Below are 23,908 nucleotides of genomic sequence, written 5' to 3'. Positions count from 1 at the left end.
ACAGCCTAGTACAGTATGAGACAGATTAACAACTGGACATGTTATTTATATATACCCCTATTCACAAAAATCTCAGTTTTTATATATTTAAAATGTATTTAACAATTTTAAGTTGCCCCGGATAAGGGAATCTGCTAATTATTATTATTATTAAAGATTTATATTCATAAATCTGCTCTGGACTTGGGTTTTTTGAAGATGTTGTTGTTTCTTAATATATGTTAGTGTCATCAGGACCTTTCCTTATGTTATATAGCAAAGAAATAGTCTTTTTACTTTATAGTTTACCCAATATGAGTGCTAGTCAGTTTCTCAGCACTGATAATGATTCACAAAATCATCATTAAAAGTTGCAGTGCCTGACCAAAAAACTGCAATTGCCCAACTCCACAAAAAATAACATACATACATTAAATATACATTACTTATGCATCACACACTCGCATAGCGACTCATGCGTCCCAAACACATCATAACGACAAGGAGCAAACAACAGTATAGTGTTTTCAGATATCTGTCACTCCTGTACTGTAAACTTATCAAGAGAGCGTGACAAAGAACCAACTGTAGAATGTTTGCTTGTTGCTACTTGATTTGATTTAACTAGCTTGTACTCACGTAAAGAAACAGCCCAGTTGAATTTCATGAACATGCATGTGAAGACACACAATGAAGAACACATTTTTATTTTAAAGCATTTCAAACAGTCTTGCATTTCACTTAATCTCAGAAAAAAACTGGCTTGGGTAAAACAGTGGTTATGTACCAATACGAAACATACTGAAAAAAGAAGATTACAGTAATGGTATCACTTAATCACAGACAGTATCTGCACCGAGTCCTCAGTTAGGTATATTTGGCATGGGTTTGTGCAATCAGGCCCCTGTTAAATAAATTGCTCATCCCCTAGACTTGCATGAACAGCTTCCAGTAAACCTCCACACTCATGAGAGACATGCTGTAATAAGTGATTAATTGATTTCGCAAGGACCTGATTGCTCAAATTCCAATTCCATTTCAAAACCACATCTAAAATCAAGGGTAGCTCTGGGACCCAGTACTAATGTGAGTTTAAAACCCTGCCGTATTCATCTTATCAAACACATCAATCATATGCCATCACTATAAGCCACAACTACAACAACATCTTAACTAAAATAACTAAAATACATAAGCACCAGAATATAAAACTGCCAATCTACTACAATATATATCTCTGTATATTACCCTTCTGTGGGGATCAGTCTATAGTCTTGCTAGTCGTACAGCTACATGATATTTTTCCAAATAAAATGCTGCCATTCGAGACGCAGTATGTCTGAAGGAACTACACAGTGTGTTCACTTCACTGTATTCAACCCTACAGCAGGTAAGGTTCAGTGCATCTGCATAGGAGTCCCGCCCAGTATCAAATGCACTACTTCGTACCTGAAGTAGTTCTGTCTCTATTGTTCCTGTCAAATCTGCATTCACTATCTGGGAGTGCAGGCCGTTTGTAATGGCCCTTATGAGGGCTGTTTGCTGTTTCATAACAGTTTCAGACGCACTTAACTCTACCTTGTTTTCTTTTAATTACACAATAAATAATGTGGTAAACTGCAGTTTCTCTCTTGGTAAAGAGTGGGAAATGATACATTATGTTGTCGGAAACACCTAGATTGTGTCTACTTGTATATGTAATTAGTTCGCCTTTCTTAAGACAAGTTTAAGCAGGTGTTTAGTTACCAAACAGGAACAGTGAAAATCCTTTTGTCTTTTGGATACTGCCTTTGGCCTCGTTTACTTTTTAAACTTACAAGACCTTTTTCTTCCAAGCCTCACCTAAAATCTAAAAGTACTCCAAATGTACTCTGTTTAGGACTGATTTCTAACAATGTTGTGGTAGTTTTGTTTCCACAGCTTTTGCACCAGGACCAATCTTTCTATAATATAGGGTAAGAAAACTAACATCTCAAACTTCATATCAGTCGTTTTGTTGTAGACTTTAAATAAGCAAAAGATTTTGACCATTAAAATCAAGTGCTTTTCCATGACATGTCAAAGGGTAATTTGCAGCATTTTTCCTCCCAGGAATTGGCAAATGGTAGTTTACAGTTCAATACCATGACCAATGATAATCATATTGAACATTATAATCAGCTACTTACTGACAGATTTCAGCAAAATATTTGAGGTTACACTGAAGGCGTAAGTCTAATATTCTGAAATGCAAAACATATAATTTATAAACAAACTAGCTGAAAAAAGTTACAAATACTTTTTTCCTGCACATGATTTAAAAAAAAAATATATATATATATATATATATATATACACACACACACACACACACATATATATACACACAAACATATATAATTTTAAATGACTTTCATGCAACATCTTTTGGGTCAGATAATCAAAAGATTATTAGGAAAATGGTTAAGATGATTCGCATTCATCATGTGTTTCACGTTTTGTGAAGGTGTCCACTGTCAAAGACCTATTGACCTCAGAAACATGTTCTTTTCACTTCAAAGCCTCTCAAAAGTGTGGACGACACTCCTTGCATTGCTATAAAAACTGGAGAAGCAATGAATTTATCAAACTCTCATTTGTAATACAGGGCTTGCCAAGGTTGCCAGCTGGCTGGGTCTTGCATTGCCTTGCTGATTGAAAGATTGAATCAGACGTTTGTTTTTTTTATAGGTTGCAGTGGTTGTAGTGAATAAAGCAATTCCATAAATCTTACCTGTCATGCACTCGCGTTCTCTGTGTAGGTCTCAAATGTGCAGTTTTGAAAGAATAACTTTTTTTTTTTTTTTAGCAAACATGTTTTCTTTTTAAAAATAATATGCAATACTAGGTTAAAAGAAAGTAGCATGTATTACTTAAATTAATACCCGGGTTTGCCCTGCAAATTATAGTCCCATTTTTTTTTTATAGACCACACAAAACACAAAACGCATACACAAGTCCGTTAGTGCGTAAATTAATGCTAGTGGTGCAAACACAGTTTATTGTAATACAGTGCAGTGCTGTTCCGGGTTTGTGCCGGCCTCTGGTGACAGCTCTGGAACGTATTAGCTATCTAGTGATAGCAAACAACAAATAGACAAAACAAACAAACACTCATGATACTTGTACACAAAACACAAGTCCTTTTCATAAACCAAAATGAAGGAACAGATAACATCGCTTCGACCTCTTTTTATAACGTCACTCATGACCCCATGGTAAACGACTTCAGCCGCTCCTCCAATCGCCGAGTGACACATCATTTCCCTTCCGGGTCAATGAGTTTGTGTAACATGAGTCTACATGACCAACTTCCTTTTAACCCTTGGAACAAAGTGTCAGGCCAAGTAGTCCAGAGTACTCTGTTCCCATTACTTAGCGCCCTCACAGGTCGGGAGGGAGATTTACCACCAAAAATCATTGTCTTTCTGTCAAACATCCCTACAGGGTTATATATAGAACTCCAGTTTGCATAAAGTTCTGCACTATCCAGTAGAAAAGCAATATTAAAAGTGTCTGTGACTTCAAGTATGAAAGAAATACTGTAAAATGCATGGTGATAGCTAGTCTGTTTATTCCCGAAAGGGAATCCAGAGTTTGTGACAATGGCAGTTGAAACATATTTCAAATGCTGGACATTCTACAGGACAACCTACACATAAACACCTCTTCAGACACAATTAGAACGTTTTGGTTCTTTACTGTGCAGCTCTTTAAACCATATAAACTTGAAATACTGCCAGAGAAATGTTAATTCCAAAGGAGGAATGTCTGCTTGATTTCAGGTTTTCCACAATGTATGCAGTGATTACAATACATTTTACTCCTAAATGTAGTACCAGATTTGAATTTCCTCAAAGCAGAAGGAAGCAATATTTCCCTGAATACTATCATAGATATGCAAATGAGGATTACAAAAATCTATGAGCCACAGAATGACCATATCGAAGGTCACAGCAGCTAGTTTTGATAGGAGAAAAGGACCTCTGAGTGTAATTAAGTTCCCATTATTTGACAAAAAAGGAGATTTTCATTCCAAGAAATTCCCTATGTTAAATGTAATAATATGAGCTTGCTTACCTATGCTGTTTCGATGATCCAACACTATCCACTTCTGTCCCATTGGCTATTTCTTTGATACTGGGGACCTGTCCTTCTCTACCCTGGGTTTGCATCTCTTCACTCAGATTCATGACAGTTGTTCCTTCGTTCTGACTGTTTTTAATCGACATAAGACTTTCCATGTTGTTGAAATTGCCGTTGGTATCTTGAGCGTTCTGCTGCTCCACTTCGCTGGCCCCGTGGGCACTGGGTTTTTGTAGAGTGCTCTCCTCGAAGCCTATGGGCTTTTCAGTGATTTTCTGGCTGTTATCTGAAGAAATATCATTCTCTTTATCCCTCTTGATGTACTTTGAAGGAAGTTCATCTGGACCGCGGTACTTCTCTGCCAGTTCCCTGCGTCTTTCGGCTTTGTACCTCGCTATCCGTTCAGCTTTAGATTCCAAAGATTGACTGATCGATTCCATGCTTCAACCAACTGGAGTTAGTTTAGAAGATTGAAAAAAGCAATGGCAGCACGTGTTGCATTTAAAAACTTAAAACTGAAGACTTTTGATGAGGCACTGACTCCCCTAGAAAAACAACTTTCACATGCGTTTTTAATTGGCTAGATTGACACGAGCCGGTCTGCAACTTGAATCCGAGTCAATCCCCACTTCTTTTACACACTCCAGGCACTGCAGATTCAGATTGTGTGCTCTGTAATTGTCTAATCAGTCCATTCCTCTCTCAGAACTGAAAGAAAAACACAACATATTGGTTACAGTAAGTTCATACTTAGCTGTACCTTAGTTAAGATAACAAACCAGATATGCTCTGCCATAAAAAATAATGTCTAACCAATGCTTTGAATCCATTTACAACCTTAATATCACTTTGAAATGCAATTCACCTCCATCTTAGGAACTTCACCTCATCCTTATGAGCACATGAGGTCCTTCTACCGAGTCAAAGTATAAAATAAAAAAAAGACAACCTTATTCGCACCTGAGATGGTATTGCTGGCCACTGTTCTAGTGATGGGTGTTTTTCTACTTTATATTATAACACGCATACATTTAGAAGGCTAAGCTATAAAAAAAATATGTTGCTGCTGCCTTCTGGTCAGTTCCTGTGGATGCAAGAGGGCGTGTGAGTTACTGCATACTATTAGATGCCAAGAAGAAAATATATAAAGTGTTACATAAGGCAAATATATAAAGCATATTAACACAAGGTGATAATTCTGCTAAATCATAATAATTGGTTAGAAAATGGACTTTAAAACCTTGGTTGCACTCTTTTAATTCAACACTGTATTTGGAAATTCACTTAGTGGTGCTTCTGGTTTTAATTGTTCTTGCTACCCTGTAAAGTGAAATGAACCAAACATAATGCGAACTGTAAACAGTGCTAATGAGGGTTTCTCTTCTGACTGTGGTACACTGCTTACCTTAAACTGCATACAGTACAGACGATACTCGACTTACGACACACGGCACTTATGACTCTTTTGCATTATTACCCTGCTTCGACTTTATGACATCGATATGGCATTTACAACACGGCGAGACCTGAGCCATGCGTCACGGTCGCATGCTCGGTGTCCGAACTGCAGTACCTGTCGTGGTCGCCCTGACTTAGTCTAGTGTTTTTTTTTTAAATTTATTTGCCGTTAACAATGTCACATGTTGATGGGCTTAACTTTAGGCGATCGTATTTCCTGCTAGGAGTAACACATACACACAGTGAATACATCACTGGAAAGCCCCTCGCCTGTACTTTTAAACAAACCAGGTAGGTATCTGAGTAATATGCATGTAATCTGTAAAGACTTAAATAAATGTTTGCATGAGTACAGTATAACGGGTCATTTTTTGTAAAACTATATTACCTGGCTGAAGAGTCAGGAACGTAACCCTCATTTATAACATTGTTCCTATGGGAAAATGTGCTTTGACTTACGACGCTTCGACTTACAACACGACTTTCAGGAACCAATTGTGTCGTAAGTGCGAGGACTGCCTGTATACAGACACCTCAATGCCTGCTTTCCAACACACGTTCCCAAAACAACATTTTAGGCAGCTGGTTCTTTGACCGTTTGTTTGATTGTGTTATTTTTGTGTTCTTTTGCTTGATGATTATACTATGCAATCTTGTAAAAGAAAAATAAATACTTCTGTGTATTAATCAATCACTAATGCCCAAAGGGATCTTATGATTTCATGGCCATTAAAGGTTGATGGAAACTAAGCTAAGTAGAGGGTAATAAGAGTAAACATTTCATTTTTACTCCAGATACTGATCTACATCCAAATTCTCTTAACTGAAAACAGGTTTTCATCTTTATATCAGTTTTCAACTCTTTGCTGCCACAATGTGCAGCGGCAACATGTGTTTACCCCCCCCCCCCCCCCCCTTCACTGCAATGCTTTTGTTTGTACTTAAACAAATAATCTGAGCAATTAGCAATTAACTGAAAGTTCATAGTATTTGATTAAAGTAAACTTGCTTACATACCAGCTACACATTCCTTGCTTTCAATGCAAACCTGTCAAATGTGTCCTCCTGAATTAGATGCTCATGAAAAGTGTGTAACGATGTATTGTGTATCATCTACTTTCTTTACATGATAGAATGGATTGCGAAAAATGACTGAGAATATATCCATCAAATACTTCTAGAATGGAAATTCTAGTTGGTATGATGTGACAGAGAGCAAATGAATCCTAGCCAACTCCCTGGAGCCAGGATTTATTATTATTATTTCAGGTTGCAAAACAAGTAACCCAGCTAATTAAAGAGCTGTTTTGACCATGAAATGTATTTGTGTCTATCATTCCTGAGCACTACACGTGAAAATATTAACTCATACAACCCTGTCTTTAAACATAACAGTTAGTCATTTGTGGTCATTTTTTTTTTTTTTTTTTTTTTTTTACACAACACAAAAGTAGCATATCAGGACCATCACATGTGATATATTTTGTATAGTGAAGGTTCAATTGGTGACCAATTTCCCAATCGAATTCAAAACAGGTAATAAACAGTAATTGATGCCTTGCAAACTGATTATTCAATAGCATGAATGTGTACTCTTCATAAAAGCATCAAACTGAAAACATGTATGTGCACATTATTGTACATGGAACTAAAACATGCAATGGAAAACTATAACATTGTATGTAGTTGGGACCTGTTTATTCTCTAACACATAGTGTGAACATAGAGAGATTGAAAGATAAAAAACGGCCTTCACTTGAGAAAAAAAAAAAAAAAAGTTAAAATAAAGAAGAGCAAAACAACAAAGGACCTTGAAAATGTGGTTCAGCTAATGACATGCAAGAAATGTTTTTTTTAAAGCCTAGGGGAAATGAACTATTTAACCTGACCTGTTAAACTGCTTCATTTCACTGACCTCTGTAACAGCAGTCCATTAATCCACTGCACCACCCAGTCTCCCTGCTTCCCCTTACACTTACAATCTGCTCTTCACACATGCTATTGGATATGACAGTGTTGTGATAGGATTACCTCTCGGCAAGAACCTCAGGGAGCCTGTCACACAGAGGGCTACATTATAATCCACTCACAGCCTTTCTCCAAGCAGAACTCCTTTCTACTGCTCAACAGTGAAGTTTGATGCATCGCCTGTGAACCTCTGTGAAAGAGTTGTGGGAGACTCACCAACACAGGGGACAGAAGTGTCTTTTAAAACACCACTGGAGTGCAGTGATTTACTTTTGCCCGCAGAGTGAGCTCTTGTCCGTGGCCTGAATACCGACAGTGGTAATCAGGACCACAGGGTTACCAACACAGGTAGAAACAGTCACAGTTCAAGTGCACATGCAAGTGCTAAAAATAATATTCCATAACCAAAGGCGAAAGCAAAAGAGAAAAGAAAACACAGTAATAAACCTACAAACAAAAGGTGCTGCTCCTGGCAATGTTCCGTAGCCGCTGCTGTTCAGACCTCCCCAGCTACTTCTACACGTCCCTCTTGGGTAGTTAATAACTGAACCAATTATATGGCAGCGGCTGTCTTCCTCAGCCATGCTTGCTTGCCCCTTTTCTTTCTCCAGACAATGGCGTTCTATTATGGTTTAAAAGCTAGGGCTTGTTTTTGTTTTTCAATATAACTCCCGCTGTCCTTTCTTAGAAGGGCAAGACCGAGGACATTTTTTATAGATCTAGCTATTTTTTATAGGTCTAGCAACCCCACAAGGCCCGCCACCGTGTCAATGCCGTGATTGACAGGCAGATCGTAAGGGGCTGCTGACCTCCCTTGCAGAATCATGCATGCGTCGGATAGCCAGCACAGATCTCGCCCTGCTACAACCTCACATTCCATACAACCTGGGGCATGGAAACTTCTTGTTTTTCTGAATCAGAGAATCCACCCATTAATCAATAAGGAAATCATCAGCCCTATAAAAGCCCTGTTTCTCTACGGTCTTTTGTTGTTTTTGCAAAATCAGCTTCAGAACAGTTGGATTGCTTAAAGAGTAAGTTGCTTTAATGTAATGATGTTTCGCATCATTCTGGGTGGTAATTAATGCAATGACTCAGTGTTTTTTTTTTTTTTTCTGTGGAAGATGTTTTAATGAAGAAGAGTTCGGAAGCTGCTCTTCAGTTCTAGTTGCTAGCCGTAGACATGTAATGTAGGCTACATCAGTGTCTTTATATTAGTAAGCAACAAGTCATAACAGACCATAGTATGGTTTTGGACATAAAACAATGTCACAAAGGCAGTCACACAGCACAGCCTGAGTGAAAGCAGCATACACTAGCCTTTAAAAAACAAATAACCCATAAATAAGACCAAATCACTTCCCATCTAACAGCCATAATTAGACTTGCATTGGTTGGCAACAACTGGCTCTCTCACACTGGTAAACAAACTCCCAGCTCCACTGGGAAAGAATGTTATCTCCTTGTACAATCACTGTACCATCTTGATATCGGTTAAATATAATTAACTGCCTCTGTTTACAGCATTCTTACATAAGTTAGGCACTATGCACTCTACTTTTACTAGAAACTAAACAAATCTAGTGTGTTTACATTCTGCCTGCCCCTAGTTCAGTCAGTGACATAAATAGCTACACAGCAGCAGGTTAAGAATGCCAGGCCCTGTTATGGTTTATGAAGCAAAACACCAATAAATAGGCTCACAACCTTTTTTAAATATAAAAAAATATATATACATGAACCCCGGAGCTGTCACTATGAGCCAGCACCAATTGAATGACTGATTAGCAATCGAGTCTCGGTACTGCTGTATAAACTCAGGGTTGGGTGTTCGGTGAGTGGAGAACGGGTTATTTATATAGGAGAAATAACTGAAAATAATAACAATTACTACGCGTGCTGGAAGACCAGAACGATACTTGTTGTTTGGGTTCGTCCACTGTCTGTTTGTCGGTCTATCTGTTTTGGCCACCACGCCGTTTTGTTTATAAAAGTGTTTTGTTAAAAAAAACTTTTATTTTGTTCATTCATTTATAATAAATGAGCAAGCAACACGTTTCACTGACCTCACATCCTGTGTGTATTTACTTCCTGACCTAACATCACCACAGAGGTATCTGTGATAAGATGTCATTAAGTGGCATGGGAAAAGACACAGTATGTATCAGAGTCTATCTACAGACATCAGCGTTTATGAAACTGCATAGTGTTGATGGAATCCAGAAGGTTACTCCAGTGCTGTAAAAAATTGTAATGCAATCCAGCTGCAGCAGGATATATGCTTATCAAATTGACCCTTTAGTCATTTAAATATAAAATATATATATATATATAGATTATATATCTATATATATTATATATATATATATATTAATATATAATATACTTTCAGATGAACCTAGTTATATAGACAATAATTACACACACACATATCATAAATGCATAATGCACTTTTCCACCCTGGTTTTATTCCTGTTATTAAAAAAATGTTAGGAACATGGAAACATTCAGTTAACAGCCCAACTGCAAAGCTAAAGGGGATCCCATACCTGTTTATTCGAGTTTACAGTGCTTTATAAAGTGCAACTAAGGATTGTTGTGTTAGCTGCATTGGACCAGAAATAATACATAAGTTGAAGTTGATACCTTTTACTTTTAAATTAACAAAAAAAAAAAAAACACAACTTGTACTCAAAACTTTCAACAAACATTCTTGAAGAACTCATTTTAAGAAAGATAAGATAATGTGATTTGTATGGTAATGCATGAGAATGTATGTAAATGAGGCACCCGGCTCTGAATAATGAGATGAGCTTTCTTTACACCGTATTTACTAATGAGCGAGAATCGTAGTGTGTACCTTAAGGTTTCATAATTAGTTTGTTTGGAAACCAGGCTTTAACCACTGATAAGAGCACTATTTAAAGTTAAACCTATTTTTCTTGGCTGAAATCTATCTGGCGTAATGGAGGCATTACTTGTGTGCAGAAGCCGTATGGGTAGGATCCGTTGCCTGTCCCCTGCGGAGAGCTGCATTTGTTCATCACTCATTTTCGGTCAGTGTAAGCCACTGCCACCTTCACAATAAGCTACTGACCAAAAGATATGCCTGGACTGCTGGGGCTTTTTATATCACGGTGGTCACGGGTAAGTCTCTGACATTATCGTGCACTCACAAAGTATACAAAATATCACTCACAATACATGTAGTGTGGTATGTTAATTAGCCAAATAGCGTGCACAGGAAGTGGATCTACAGTCAATATGAAAATACCGGTGCGAATGGAACTAATAATGAAAGAAAGAAACGTGTTTATTTACCTTATAGTATTAAGTAGGCTTTTGTTCTAAGATAAACAACTCAAACAAAAAATAAAACTGTTATTGTTGTGGACGAAAATGTGTCCATTTAAGGGCTCCTGTCTGCATTATTTCTTTTTAGCTCTTGTGCTTTAAGAAGTGGAGCAAACAGTAAATGTAGCTCTCCAAGTTTACTCAAAACTAAACCACTAGTTAGTAGTTTCTCTCCAGCAGTTAACATGTTAACTGCTACTTTAAAGCATTGATCCCTTGCTGAAAAGTCAAAACGGAAATAACCTGTAGCCTTAGTCAGTAATGCCTCAGTCTGAATAAAAACCTTTGGGAAAAGGAAACTGGTCTATAGTGCTTTGTATTTTAGGATTTCAGAGCACTGGTGGCTCTCTCATATTAGGTCATGTGACCAGACACAGGGCTAGACCTCGGCGTGTCGAATCAGATGGTAATGCAATAATCAGAACCGACATGCATTAGTGTTAAGTAGCAGATCAGGCAGAAACTATTCACTATAAATACGACCAGAGCAGCAGGGGGGGAAGGGGCAGGAGAATAACACTCGTTACTCAGAGTAAACATGTAGTTTATTAATGGCATCTGCTTGTAGCCAGAATTTAGTAAAAACATATCAAGAAGTAGCTAATAACCTTTTCTATATAAACATACTTTATAATGGTGTGATAAAGATTAGTTGGATAAGTGTGGGAAGAAGCAGCTATGATCAGTGCTGACTATACTAATCCAGTTGGTGGGCAGGCTTTTAGCTGGCCAGAATCCAAAAATATACTACGTGCTGGGTTACCCGTACAGAAAGGAGTTCTACATCTTTGCGATACTGTTATTAATGCTAGTTAACTGCAGTGGAAGTCTTTGACACAGTAAATGACCGGCCATATGGCCACATGAACATGTATGGCAAAACTATAAGAAGTTAACAAACGTTTTAATGAATGCCTTAATCCATGTACTATACGATAAGCAAGACAGATACAGTATACATGAAACGCGGTTGCTCTGTGAAGTTTGGATTTTTAAATTAAAAAGCTGAATTCCAAGAATTACTTTGCTTATATCAACACAGCGTAATCTGGAAAGGTGCTTTTCACCTGGTCATTCTGTCATAGGAGTAGAATAAATGCAAGATAGATTCCAAAATGAGATCTGACAAAAAATATATTCACTCAACAGCATTGAACATCACAAATTTATTCCATGCCAAATCTCTAAACAACTACTGTATAAATGGTTATGTTCTGAGACAATGGTAACATAAGAGCCATTGGTCGAATCACAAATCCATTGTGCTGCTATTGGTTTGCAAGGATTTCTTTAGAGTAAAACATTCTATTGAAATCGTATTTCTACAGAAATTCACTCAGTATTTGAGAAGAGTACTAAAAACAGGAAATCGCAGGACGTAATGTGGTTTGGCTGTTTTTATTATTACTGTATTTAGAGATAGAATGATAATGTCAATATAGAATACACAGTGCAATACAAATAAAATGTCATTCTCTATAAAGACATGCATGTTAAATGCATCATATACAAACTGTAGTTTTAGATCCAATATAGCTTAAAAATCATAATGTAGTTCCACCTCTTTTTAAGGGTGTTTTAGAGCTGAGATCAATTCCCCAATAAGGAGGATTGTCGTATCAAGCACATGTCTCATGCTTCAAAGCTTGTTTTAAAATTCTAGAGTTAAAAACTACCATCAACAACAAAATGCAAGGTGCCCTAAATGAATATTTTGTACAGCAGCTGTCGGAGACATTACATTTCAATAGCAGCTTCCATTGACACTGCCACCTTTCAATTTGTTGCAATGTTTGCTAAGCAATAATCCAAAATGGAATAAACCACCCAGAAAAAGAAACCTAAACACACATAGGCATTGAAAATAATGTATTATTGGTATCTCAGCAGTCTACCCTTACTCAAATGACTGGCAATGCTGTGGCACTACGATAATGGGAACCCACTGCATACAAGGGGAGCTGACTGGATATTACAGCAGATTCATTGTGCGCTACCTGCAGCAGGTTGTGGCAAGTTCATTCACACAGCATAGTGTTAGATCACCTTTGAGGCTTGAAGGAGCACAGTGAATGCGCAAGCTTTGAGCTCACAAGTTGTGGAAAACAATTGAACAGAGTACATGTAACAGGGAAGCAGTACAAGAGGCCAGACCACACTGTGTATTGTATAATGGACTTCCGGGGCTGCTAATTATTGGTTAAGGTTGCTTGGTTATTGCCCAAGAGGCAACAAGAATGATTAAGGGCTTGTGCGCTAAAACGCATTTATATTTTAACCTCACAGTATCATATTACGATATTGAATTGTGCTACTTTAATATATAAACTGGCACTGGCATTTTTTCAACTTAACTGTAATAGGTTACTACAATTCTACTATCTTAGCCTGTAGTATACACACACACACACACACACACATTACCCTTAAACATTAACAATTCTTATAATACCCTATTGTGTAATCCAAACGTGAGTAAACCATATTAAGATGGTAACGTAATCACTGTATTAAAAACTGAAAGTTGACACTACAGGAAAATGTTTTTTATTCCCACTCGAAGGTGAAACAAAGAAATCGTTGTATCACTGTGTTTGTTTAGACGTGTGTGTTTATTTTGTGTTGAAACTTGTTCTTCAGTTTTGCACACCTGCCAAAAAAATATTTGCTTGAGGCCAATCAGCTTCCAAACTTGTCGAACGTCAGGCCACAGTGAGTTCTTTCTTTGACACTTCTTGAAAACCACTCAATTCTTACTTCAGTTTTTTCTATCCAAACAATCATGCTCTTTGGAGCGGTGTACCTTTAAACTTCACTGTATTCGTGTGACTTTATTAACAAAAAATGTACTGCAAATACTAAGGTATTATGAACCCCTGTTCAATCATATCATTGAACCAGGGTTACATGTGTGTATACAGGTTCTATATGGCACATTGCTTTCCCAGAACACAACAACAGATTACAACTTTTAAAGTGCTTTTTGTGTCAAGACACCTCAAAGCACTGAACATACAGAACACAAACTACTGTTATATAAAATATAAACTTACCCAATAACATTAAAGTACAAAGGCAAAAACAACTGCAAAGGCTGAACTATAAAAATAGGTCTTCATGTTCCAGAGGCCGAACTGCACGAATACAAATGTATGGAAAGAGAAGAACTGAAACAAAGACAGGCAAGATCTTGAAAGCATTTAAAGAAACAGTAAAAATCAACCCTGTATCACACTGGAAGTTACTGAAGATATCTATTCCTCTTTTACGTAGGGGCAGCAAATTGTGCGATGGTTTTGTCATGTGACTGAAATAATTTCACTTGAGACCTGAGAAAGTCAAAGCAAGGCCCTCAAAGGACTAACTGTTCCACACAATTGTTAAGTTGACAAGTTAGTAAGCAACCTGGCAACTTTAAAGTGAAGCATGACCTCATGTTAGCAATGTTGTAGACTGATAACATCCCTAAGGGCACTTCATTTGTAGTGAGTAAAAACCAGAAGGACAGTAAAAGTGCATTGTTGTCAGAAATCGTGATTGTTGTATTTTTGTTTGTTTGTAATTGTCTCGTCTTGTACATTACCAGACAATTAACACAGTTCCAGAGCTGTCACCAGGGGCCACCATGGAACTGGACAACACTGCACCTCTGTCACAAATAAAACTATTTACACCACTAGCACTAATTCATGCACTAATAGACTTATGTATGTGTTTTGTGTGGGTGTATAACAACAGGATGATTATTTGTGGGTCCTCAGCTCACTGCATCCCCACCCCCACTGGGTGGTGCTTGGCCATTTGTAGGCCACCCCCTGGGAGTTCCTGTCCATGGTTAGCAGTAGAGTAACCTGGACTTGAACTGGTGATGTCCAGGCTATGGGGTGCATCCTGCACTACATGTGGAGTGCCTTTACTGGATGCACCACTCGGAAGCCCCCCTTCCCCCATCATTTTTGACAAATAAATAAACCCTTATTACAAAGAGTGTATGTCGAAAGACCAGCATATTTCATAAACATGGCCACTGTTAGCACATGCCTGAAAATGGATGGCTTTCCTCTTGTAAACACAGCCTATTGTACAACTGCATTTATCAATGTTTGTAAGATTAGAGTGACCTTTTTAATAATCAACTCCACAAGAAGATAATCCTCTAAATTGCTGCAAAACAGAAGTCATTCAGACCAATATGCTGCCAACATAGCTTGTTTGAAATACAACCAAGGCCTCCACTGTGCCACACTGACTAAGTGTTTGGACAAAGAATTCAGTATTTTCAGTAGACCACGTGTAAGGTCTTGACAATATTTGCGGTCAATGTGTTTACCTTATTATTGCTCAAATCTAATGACAGACTGATTACATCTTCCACTAGTGAATTAACTAAGGTCCAGGACCTCCCAAACCATCTGTTGCACAACACCTAACATATGGTCTCAACAACAGTATCAGTTTAGTTTAGCTTTGCAACGCACTGGTAGTTGTCTGTAGAAGAATCCCTGAACACCCTGACATCCCTGACTGTGTGGCAAGCAAAGTGTCTGTTAAGCACATACAGTACAACTAAAACTTCTCAATCTAGAAGACAATTATTTCATCATGCTTACCATACTGTTTTCAGTGGCTTGGCATAACTCTGTTAATCAATCACTGTCATACCCATGTTACTCCAGTGGTACCAATTGTGGGTCAATCAGTCCATTCCAACCCAAGACCTTGTTCCAAACAGTACTTGAACCTTCAAAGTTATAATTAAGACCTGAGTGGGGTAAGGGCCTGGATTGTTCAATTGTTCAACTGGTTGGTCCTGGCTTGCACTAGTCAATGGTGCTGGTGACCTCTGCCCTAATATTGCTGGTGGATAGTTCATTACTTGGCTTATTTGTATTACTTCTATAAAAACCCAGCTGGAAAAGAAATACGGCTTCAATTTCGCAGCAGTTTGAGCCTTTCCTGGTTTTGCTGTACGCTTAATTATTTACATCTGTGCTTAATCACACAAACCCTAGCAGTGACAAGCTCAGATGTGTCTAATTTACAGTTTAAAGTCTGGAATCACTCAAACTGCAGATCCAGGGGGAGTCACTTTTCAACTCTGTACTGTTACTCTGTTCTAAAATAATAAAGTAAAACAGGATTAATTTTCAAAGTGTCGTCCCCCCCCCCCCCCCCCCCCCCCCCCTCTCTCTCTCTCTCTCTCTCTCTCTCACACTAGTCCTATACCATAACCATGCCACATACAATTATACAGAACCTTTCATCAGCAAGCATCCCAATGCAAAGCAATGTAACTCAGCACATCTAGTGAGGAAAGCTCCATCTGGCTAGTTGGGTAGGTAGATAACTTGGCACTGTATTGTTTCTAAAAATGTTAATAAATTGAACTCCTTAACATTTATAACTTGACCCCCTTTCAAAAACTAACCAAGTCTCTTTTTAACCCCTTCTCTGATGAGACCCTTGTTATGCTCTGTGCTACAGGAACTTTGTGATTTTGGCAGTCGGCTATTTTACATTAAAATTACCATGTTCCCTTTCAGATACGCCAGACACTAATATATATGAGCTCAGAGAGCCAGCTGCCCAACGTTTCGATATGTTGTACATATCTTTCTCAAGGGAGCCATATATATATATATATATATATATATATATATATATATATATATATATATATATATATATATATATATTTGTCAGACTAAAGTTTTTATTGGTACCAATGTTTTGTTTTGTTTGGTCATGTGACCCAAAATACAACTGTTATTGTAAACAAAATGCTACTTTTTCACAAATTGTATTATATCTACATCACATTTAGTCCCTGAAATCCTAATGTTTTATGTAAGATTGTGGAAACTTAAGTTGCTGGATGTGCCTATGTCTATGTGTAAATCTTTTCATTGGTTTTGGAGATTTTAGACTGACACCAGGCCACTTTCAGTTTTTTACTTCGCATTATGCAGCCCTTGGGCTATAGCACCCACCCCAATTTCATGTGTCCAGTATGCTACCAAAGAATGAGATATCCTGGCATGAGTATACATTTTTTGAAGCTGCACAAAATAAAGATTTTAGAAATGGGTAATATAACATCGCCCTTCAACAGCTTGTTACTCACAATTCCTCTGGAGCCCAAGGTAATGTTGTTGCATGATATAAAAACAAGAGATTTTACTACCTTTGGTTACGTTACCTCAGGTACTGGTACAGCATATCATGGTGGTTTGTTCTGGGGTTTATTTAGTGCTTCCAGTGCTCTTTTATAGCGTGATATTATTCAAAACACTCCTCCAAACAGCGGCCTGGCTGAGAGGGGCAGCGTGGACAGTGGTACCTTGTATACCTCCACATACCCTTGCGGGAACATACATGGCACTTTTTCTGTGGCTTGGCTTTTCTCAGACTGTAGCAGTGTTTGAATAAAACGACTTCCAATTTTTCAGTCTCTGGTATTTCTTGTGTATCAAACTCAAGACTGGAGATCAAAGATCTGAAAGTCCAGAAATGTGAGCCGATTCACTGGTGTTGTACTTAAGTACACTACAGATGTGTTGTACAAAGAAATCTGGACCATACACATGCCAAACTTCTTATACCATGCCATGGTCTTCCCTGCAGCATTGTACGGCTCCAACATCTGATCTGGCCTTTCCACACCGGGTGTCCGTCGGCATGGAGATATCCGGTGGGGATGGCTTGTGGCGATTGCAACGCCATGCCATAGGGGAGTTGCATGTATTTGGGAGGAGAGGGTCCATGCTGCAGGAACGACAGCTATACAACCCAGAAACTGCAAGTGATACTTGTGAAGGAAATGCCCAACCAAGGCTGTATGAAAACAGCAGGAGTCATTGTATGAATACCGGCTCATCAGTTGGTTAGATTAGGGGATAGTGACCCCATGTAGTGTATAGCGAGGGTTATGTGGTGTAGCCGGTTCCTGGAGCAGGACGCCTTGTTTATAAGGCTAGTGCTCACCCTTTTGTACAACTTGCTGTATATGTCCTCTGTGCATTACCATGGCTGTGCATTACCATTTACTTTCATTTTTGTATTAGTAAATCAGGCGCGCCTGTGTCAGCGTTTCAACTCCACCTCCATGGTCTCTCCATTTGCTTAAACAGCGGTCACCCACACACGACACGAGCACCCTGTCACAGTGATAAACAACTGGAAAAAGTTAATTGGGGTAATCCCAGTTGGGTTCACAGTGCTACCAGGTGTGCCAGAAAAAGGGGGTATTCAGTGGTAGAAAGGCTTAAATCTACATTACTCAGTCCAGGCCCACCTACTGCACTTGGTCCAGGCAGGGGCTCAGGCTCAGTTTCCATAGGCCCTTCTTCCTGACCCCTGTTGATCTCACTGGAGGAAGTGTCACTTGGCTCCTACTCACCGCCAGAGTCATCTGCCTATTGTTAAGTAATTTATTTCAAGGTTTTGTCTGTTGTAAGTTACTCATTTCAAGCTTGGATCGCGACACACGATACACAAAGGTGTATAGTATAGTGTTGTAAAGTACCACAATCCATCAATACAAGATGAATCGTCTCATCCGTACTAGTAAGTGATGTAGCCTCTGGTTTACAAAAACTACAGTTGGAAGTACAAATACAGATTTAAAAGTTTGTTTTATTAAGATGAAGGAAACATCATTTGGTCAATTTTGCAAACCACAGTGGTGGAGATATGACTTCCCACATATATTTGATAAGGCTCCCTTAATGTATCACATGTTCTTCAGCACCAAAATGGATTTAATGCTTATCCCAGTAACATCTCTGAAACTTAGTCCACTGGCATCTGTACCCTGGCACACTGAATAACCTGAAACTTGCCGTACCCAAGCAACTATGTCAAACACACGATAAGTCAAACTCCACATGCTGGAAGTCAATCATTATCGTATTTCTGTTCTGTGTGAAATCAGAATAAGAACCACAGTAACCTTCAGTGCTACGGTACAACCAGCTGCACCCCGGCCTGCCAAAAACATAAATAAATAAATAAATAAATAAATCAATCAATCTGCAAGATGCGCTGGTTATGTACTTATGAGGTGGGGATTCTTTTTTTGCCCCACTCAGACAGCTTGATTTATCTAGAATTGCTCTTTATTTGGTGTTCCACTGCACTAGTAAGATGGCTGGCTCATTTGCATTTGCAGACCATTATCTACGCTGCGGTACCAAGATTAGTAGACAGATAGATAGGCAATAAATATTCTGTTGCCCAGCACAGGTTTCAATAGAAGATATCCCTTAAAATTCTAGTCTAATACTATAGCACTGGAAGTGGTGCAAATTGCTTTAACTTTTGTAAACTACATATTATTTTTGCATAAGCACTACATGATTTTTACAAAAATGGATACTACATATAATGGAGACTCACTTTGATCTTGTCTACATCAGAAACATTCTCTGTGGAATTATAGCATTACCTTACACAACCTGACATCTGTTTTTTTCTATCTAAATATGTTGGTGCCAGTATCAAAGCTGTTTACATTCATAGAAGGCCTACCTTTTAGGATCTAGATTTGTAAAGAAGATTATAAACAGCCAGTTTCATCCTCAGTGACAGAAACTGAAGAAAGGTGCTTCAGCAGTTGTATAATCTGTTCTCTTCATTTCACACTCCCTCTGGTGACCATGGTAATGCCAGAAAATTGCACATGCAAGGACAGTGTAATCGTAAATCTCGAAAAATTACTCACTTCTAAATCTTTTGTAGTCATTTTTGTATTACTTTAGTAGAAATACATGTTAATTTGGATTCATATGTAGTTTTTTTCTGACTTTATGTGAACGAAAAGACACACATTTGCCCGTTTTCCCATTGGAAATAGTGATATTTTGAAATATCACTGTCCTGGTCACAAAAACAAAGTTTGTGGGGGAATAATAGCCATTTTCTATACTTTTGAGGCATAAGCAATTAGGAAATAACACTTACTACCCAGGAACAAAAATTGTGTTACATAGTGTTATTATTGCAGGTTTCTTGCAATCTTTCATCATATTAAGCTTTGTAGCATATTATTATTATTATTATTATTATTATTATTATTTGTATTGTGCAGGGTGTCATAAACTGCAGTATTGTAATATTTGGCAGCAGTGAATTGGAGTTTTTACAATTTCCCTGCACTACCTTTAATTCTACCGATCAAAGCACAGAATTGATTACAGTACACTGTCAACCAACGGACCATCAGATGAACAGTTTTCTCCTTGAACTGTAGTTAAACTATTTATATGAACCTACTGCTATCATAGCCTTGTACATAGTGCAAAATGCTACCATAACCCTGGTTCCTTGAAATAGAAGACGACCACCAACCAATACTTTGGTGATATGCCTGCCTTAGGTAGGTATACGCTGAGCATTTTGTCAAAGCTGTCGATAGGCTAATCCATGGAGCGAAGTCCTTGGTCCTGCCTGGGACAGTCGCTGCTTCAAGAAGGCTTTACCCAGGGTCCTTTCACCATAGCAGACATAGAGCTGGTCAGACTGATGGAGCGCTTTCATCCTATCCACATAACCTCTCAATGCCCTCAGTGAGCAGACGGAATTCAGTTTCCTATACTTCTCTGAATCAAAGGGAGGGGAATGGAAGGCCTCTAGTTCCATTGATTGGTTCCAGTAGAAAGCCATAGTCACCTTAGGTAGGAATACAGGGTTCGTGCACAACGATAGCCTGTTTCCATTATCCCAAAGACGCATACAGGAACTGCACAGACAAGCCTGTAGATCACTGACCCGCTTAGGAGAGGTGATGACCAATAAAAAGACTGTTTTCATACAGAGATATTTCAGCTCTATGGAATGTACAGGCTCAAACAGGGCCTAAGTAGGAGCTTCCAATACCACATGGGATGCAGATATAGCTGGAAGGTACACTTTCAGCGTAGAGGGAGACCTGCCCGCCTCTAGCAAATCTTGTAGAAACTGTAAAATAATTGCTGCATGGCAGTGAATGAGGTCATGACCTCTGGCCATACACCACTTTTGAAAATACCTCCACTTGTAAGCACACAGTGCTCTTGTGGAGGAGGCCCTAGCGTTCTGCAGTGTCCTAACAAATGCATCTGAGAGCCCTAAGGCGAACAGACAGTCCCTTTCAGGGGCCAGACCCACACAGCTGGAGTGCCAGAGGGTGCCTTGTGTCTGACTGAGGAGATCCTTGACAGTGGGATCTCCCAGGGCTGGTCCTGCAGCAGCTGGCAAAGGTTTGAAAAACAGTCTCCTGGGCCATCTGGGGGCCACCAGGAGAACTGTTGCTTTTTCTCTCCTGGGGTTAAGGAAAAGCCGAATGGCAGCACGGAAAACTCGAAGACGATTTGCTGAAAGGTTAAGTGGAGATACCTACTGTGCGCTGGACGAATAAGGACATGGAAATACGTGCACTTCGATCCAATGTTATAAACCAGTCGCCCGGCTGACCAGACTGCGAATGAGACTTGTTTTACAGTTGCGAGCACCCAAGTGTAAGCTGCCTGGGGCGGTGTTGGGACTACTTCCAAGATTGCTGCTGTGTTGTTGTTTTTTTTTGAAGGCCCAAAGCACCGAGGTTGGCGGGTCAAGGCTGACTGGTTTTTTTTGCCCAAGCTGTATGAATGACAGCCGGCAGAGTCACGCAATGACGGGGCAACAAGTCGAGCCCAAGTGGATGAACGGTGTTCTCCCTGAAAACGCACACACACACCAACACTACACAGGCAGTCACACTCATATGACGAACAGACAAGAAAAAACGGTCTGCGACACAAGCAAAGCAAACCTTAAGAAGAAGGAAAAAGACACTCAAAATGGAGCCGTTGATTCCAAGAGCAGCAAGCCGGCCCTCAGCACAAATGCAAGGGAACTGCAGTCCCTCGGGAGGCAGGACCAAGGACGTCACTCCACGGAGGGGCCTATCAGCGGCTTTGACATTAAATGCTCAACAAATACCTACCTAAGGCAGGCATATCCCAAAAGTATTGGTTGGTGGTCATCTTCAAATTGAAAGAAAACTTAAAAAACAACACCGCAACAGACATCTTAAAGCTCTGCTCACAACCAAGAATGTGGGCCACTGTCTACTGAACAAGCAGATTACCTCATGGATTTATGGTATTCATTACACAGGCCCAATAAATATGCCAGGATGTAGCACTTATTGGGATGCCAAATAAAGTTTGAAAAAACACTTCAACGACAGTGATTAAAAAAACAAAAACAAAAAAACGTTGTGCAATCATACTGTAATATCAAATTACTTAATAATGATAATAATAATACCGAAAAAAATGTATTACTTTTTCTGACAAGATATTGAAGGTAAAGTCACACCCAACGATTCATTCACGTTTATAAACAAGGTTCCCTTATAGTAAAGTCAACAGACTGCAGTTTGCCAAGCCTTTTAGGAAAAATCCACATCACTTGAAATTTAGGGCACGTCACTTAAAAAACACACACACAAAAAAAAAAAAAAACACTTATCAAGCTTCTCGGTTCTTGGAAGTCACCCACGTCCTAAGTGCATTGAGTGTTAATGGCTTACGAGCATGGATAGCTGAGGTAGAAGGTCAATGTCCTCAACGTTACATTTGAATATCAACACTGTCATTACGGCATTCGACACAGTACCGTTTAGTCAGCATTCTATAGCTCATGTTGCATTACATACAAAATGTAGCAATTTATTTCCATAATGTACGTTTTAACTTTTTTAAAAAACAAACAAACATTCGGTGCTCTAAAGCCACACTACTCATCTGATGTGTACAAGTCATGTCAACAAACCTATTTTTATCCGATATGAAAATCTAAAGAACAACACTACAGTGCTGCAATGATTATCACAGCGACTGCATTCGTTTCATTGTTTTTTTTAAACATAAGCATTAAAATAAAAGGTATCGTTAATACAGCAATATTTTTCTGGTTCTAAGAACGTTGCGTAAACTCTTGCAAAACTCAGGGCAGCCAGTAAGTTACAGTAACTTGCAGACACGGGATTCAGTAACTCAGCAAATAGATTGCCAGCTCCTTTTTTTGCAATAAACTATTTATAAAGCACATACCTGCCTTTAAAGGGTTCGGCCCCATATGTCGACTGGGTGAGCGAGTGCAGGAGCCCACTACGGTTTAGATCTCGTGTTTGCAATTTTGATAAAGAACTACCTCAAACCTGTACTTTTGTATACATGGATTCCAGTTCCTGTGTTCTTTGTATTGAAAATATCTGACTCACACAGCTGTTAAAAACGTCTCAGAATTTGGTAAGGAGGACAATTGTCCTCTTCGTACAAAAGGGGTCTCTACTTACTACTCACAGAGACAGCGACTCAGTATCCAACGCCGCGTTGTTTCACTACAGTCATCAAGAATATGACTGCTCTGTTTATTCCCCACCCCTTCTTTTAAACACACAGACAAATCCAGTGCATGCCCAGACGGAACTTCGTTGATAAAAGAATGCGTGCACGCAGCCTCTGCTTCAAAAGATCTTGGGAATAGAAAACACATTTCCTGAAAAGCATGCTGCCCCGGTGGGTTAAGAACTTTGCCTATAAGTGAGTTAGCATTTCCTAAAGAGCACACTTAGTACATAAACTATCTGTTATTATTAATTATACGCGTAATTAATTAAGATGTTCGACATATCGTCCCTTTATAAAAGTCGTGTTTTGGATCCACTTTTTAATGGATTACAATTCAAGCTGTGCACATATTGTATGGGCATTTCGCAATGCTATTGCACATTCAAAACAGGAAGTACCAATATACACAAAACTACATTACATAAAACAGCACTATCATGCAAGATGTACCTCCCCGCAAGGATGCAAGTGAAAGAAAATGAATTCCCAAACCTGACACGAGTAGCTCCAGGAGACAATTCGAGTGTGTCTAATTATTGTATTGCCAGGTCTGTTGCTCATAAAGCTCAGCTAATCTGATATGCAAACTTTATTGCACCAGCTTCTGGGAATGGAAATATATTGCTTTGCATAATTTCCTAGCTTATCTTTCTAGGAGCCAGAGCTAA

At 38.9% G+C, this 23,908-nt stretch overlaps 1 protein-coding gene across 1 annotated transcript in view; it reads right to left on the bottom strand.

The window, feature by feature from the left end:
- LOC121324898 (supervillin-like) overlaps positions 1-23,551 on the bottom strand; it is an 84,654-nt gene extending 61,103 nt beyond the window's left edge. The window contains exons 1-2 of the mRNA XM_041267099.1: positions 23,186-23,551; positions 4,078-4,791 (exon numbers count right to left, since the gene is read on the bottom strand). Of these exons, the coding sequence (XP_041123033.1) occupies positions 4,078-4,523 (446 nt within the window). The 5' untranslated portion in view covers positions 4,524-4,791; positions 23,186-23,551. The remainder of the gene's footprint in view (positions 1-4,077; positions 4,792-23,185) is intronic.
- Positions 23,552-23,908: the final 357 nt, after the last annotated feature.

Source organism: Polyodon spathula, chromosome 12, assembly GCF_017654505.1.
Source record: "Polyodon spathula isolate WHYD16114869_AA chromosome 12, ASM1765450v1, whole genome shotgun sequence".
Taxonomy (NCBI): domain Eukaryota; kingdom Metazoa; phylum Chordata; class Actinopteri; order Acipenseriformes; family Polyodontidae; genus Polyodon; species Polyodon spathula.
This window is presented reverse-complemented; position numbering and strand designations above follow the sequence as displayed.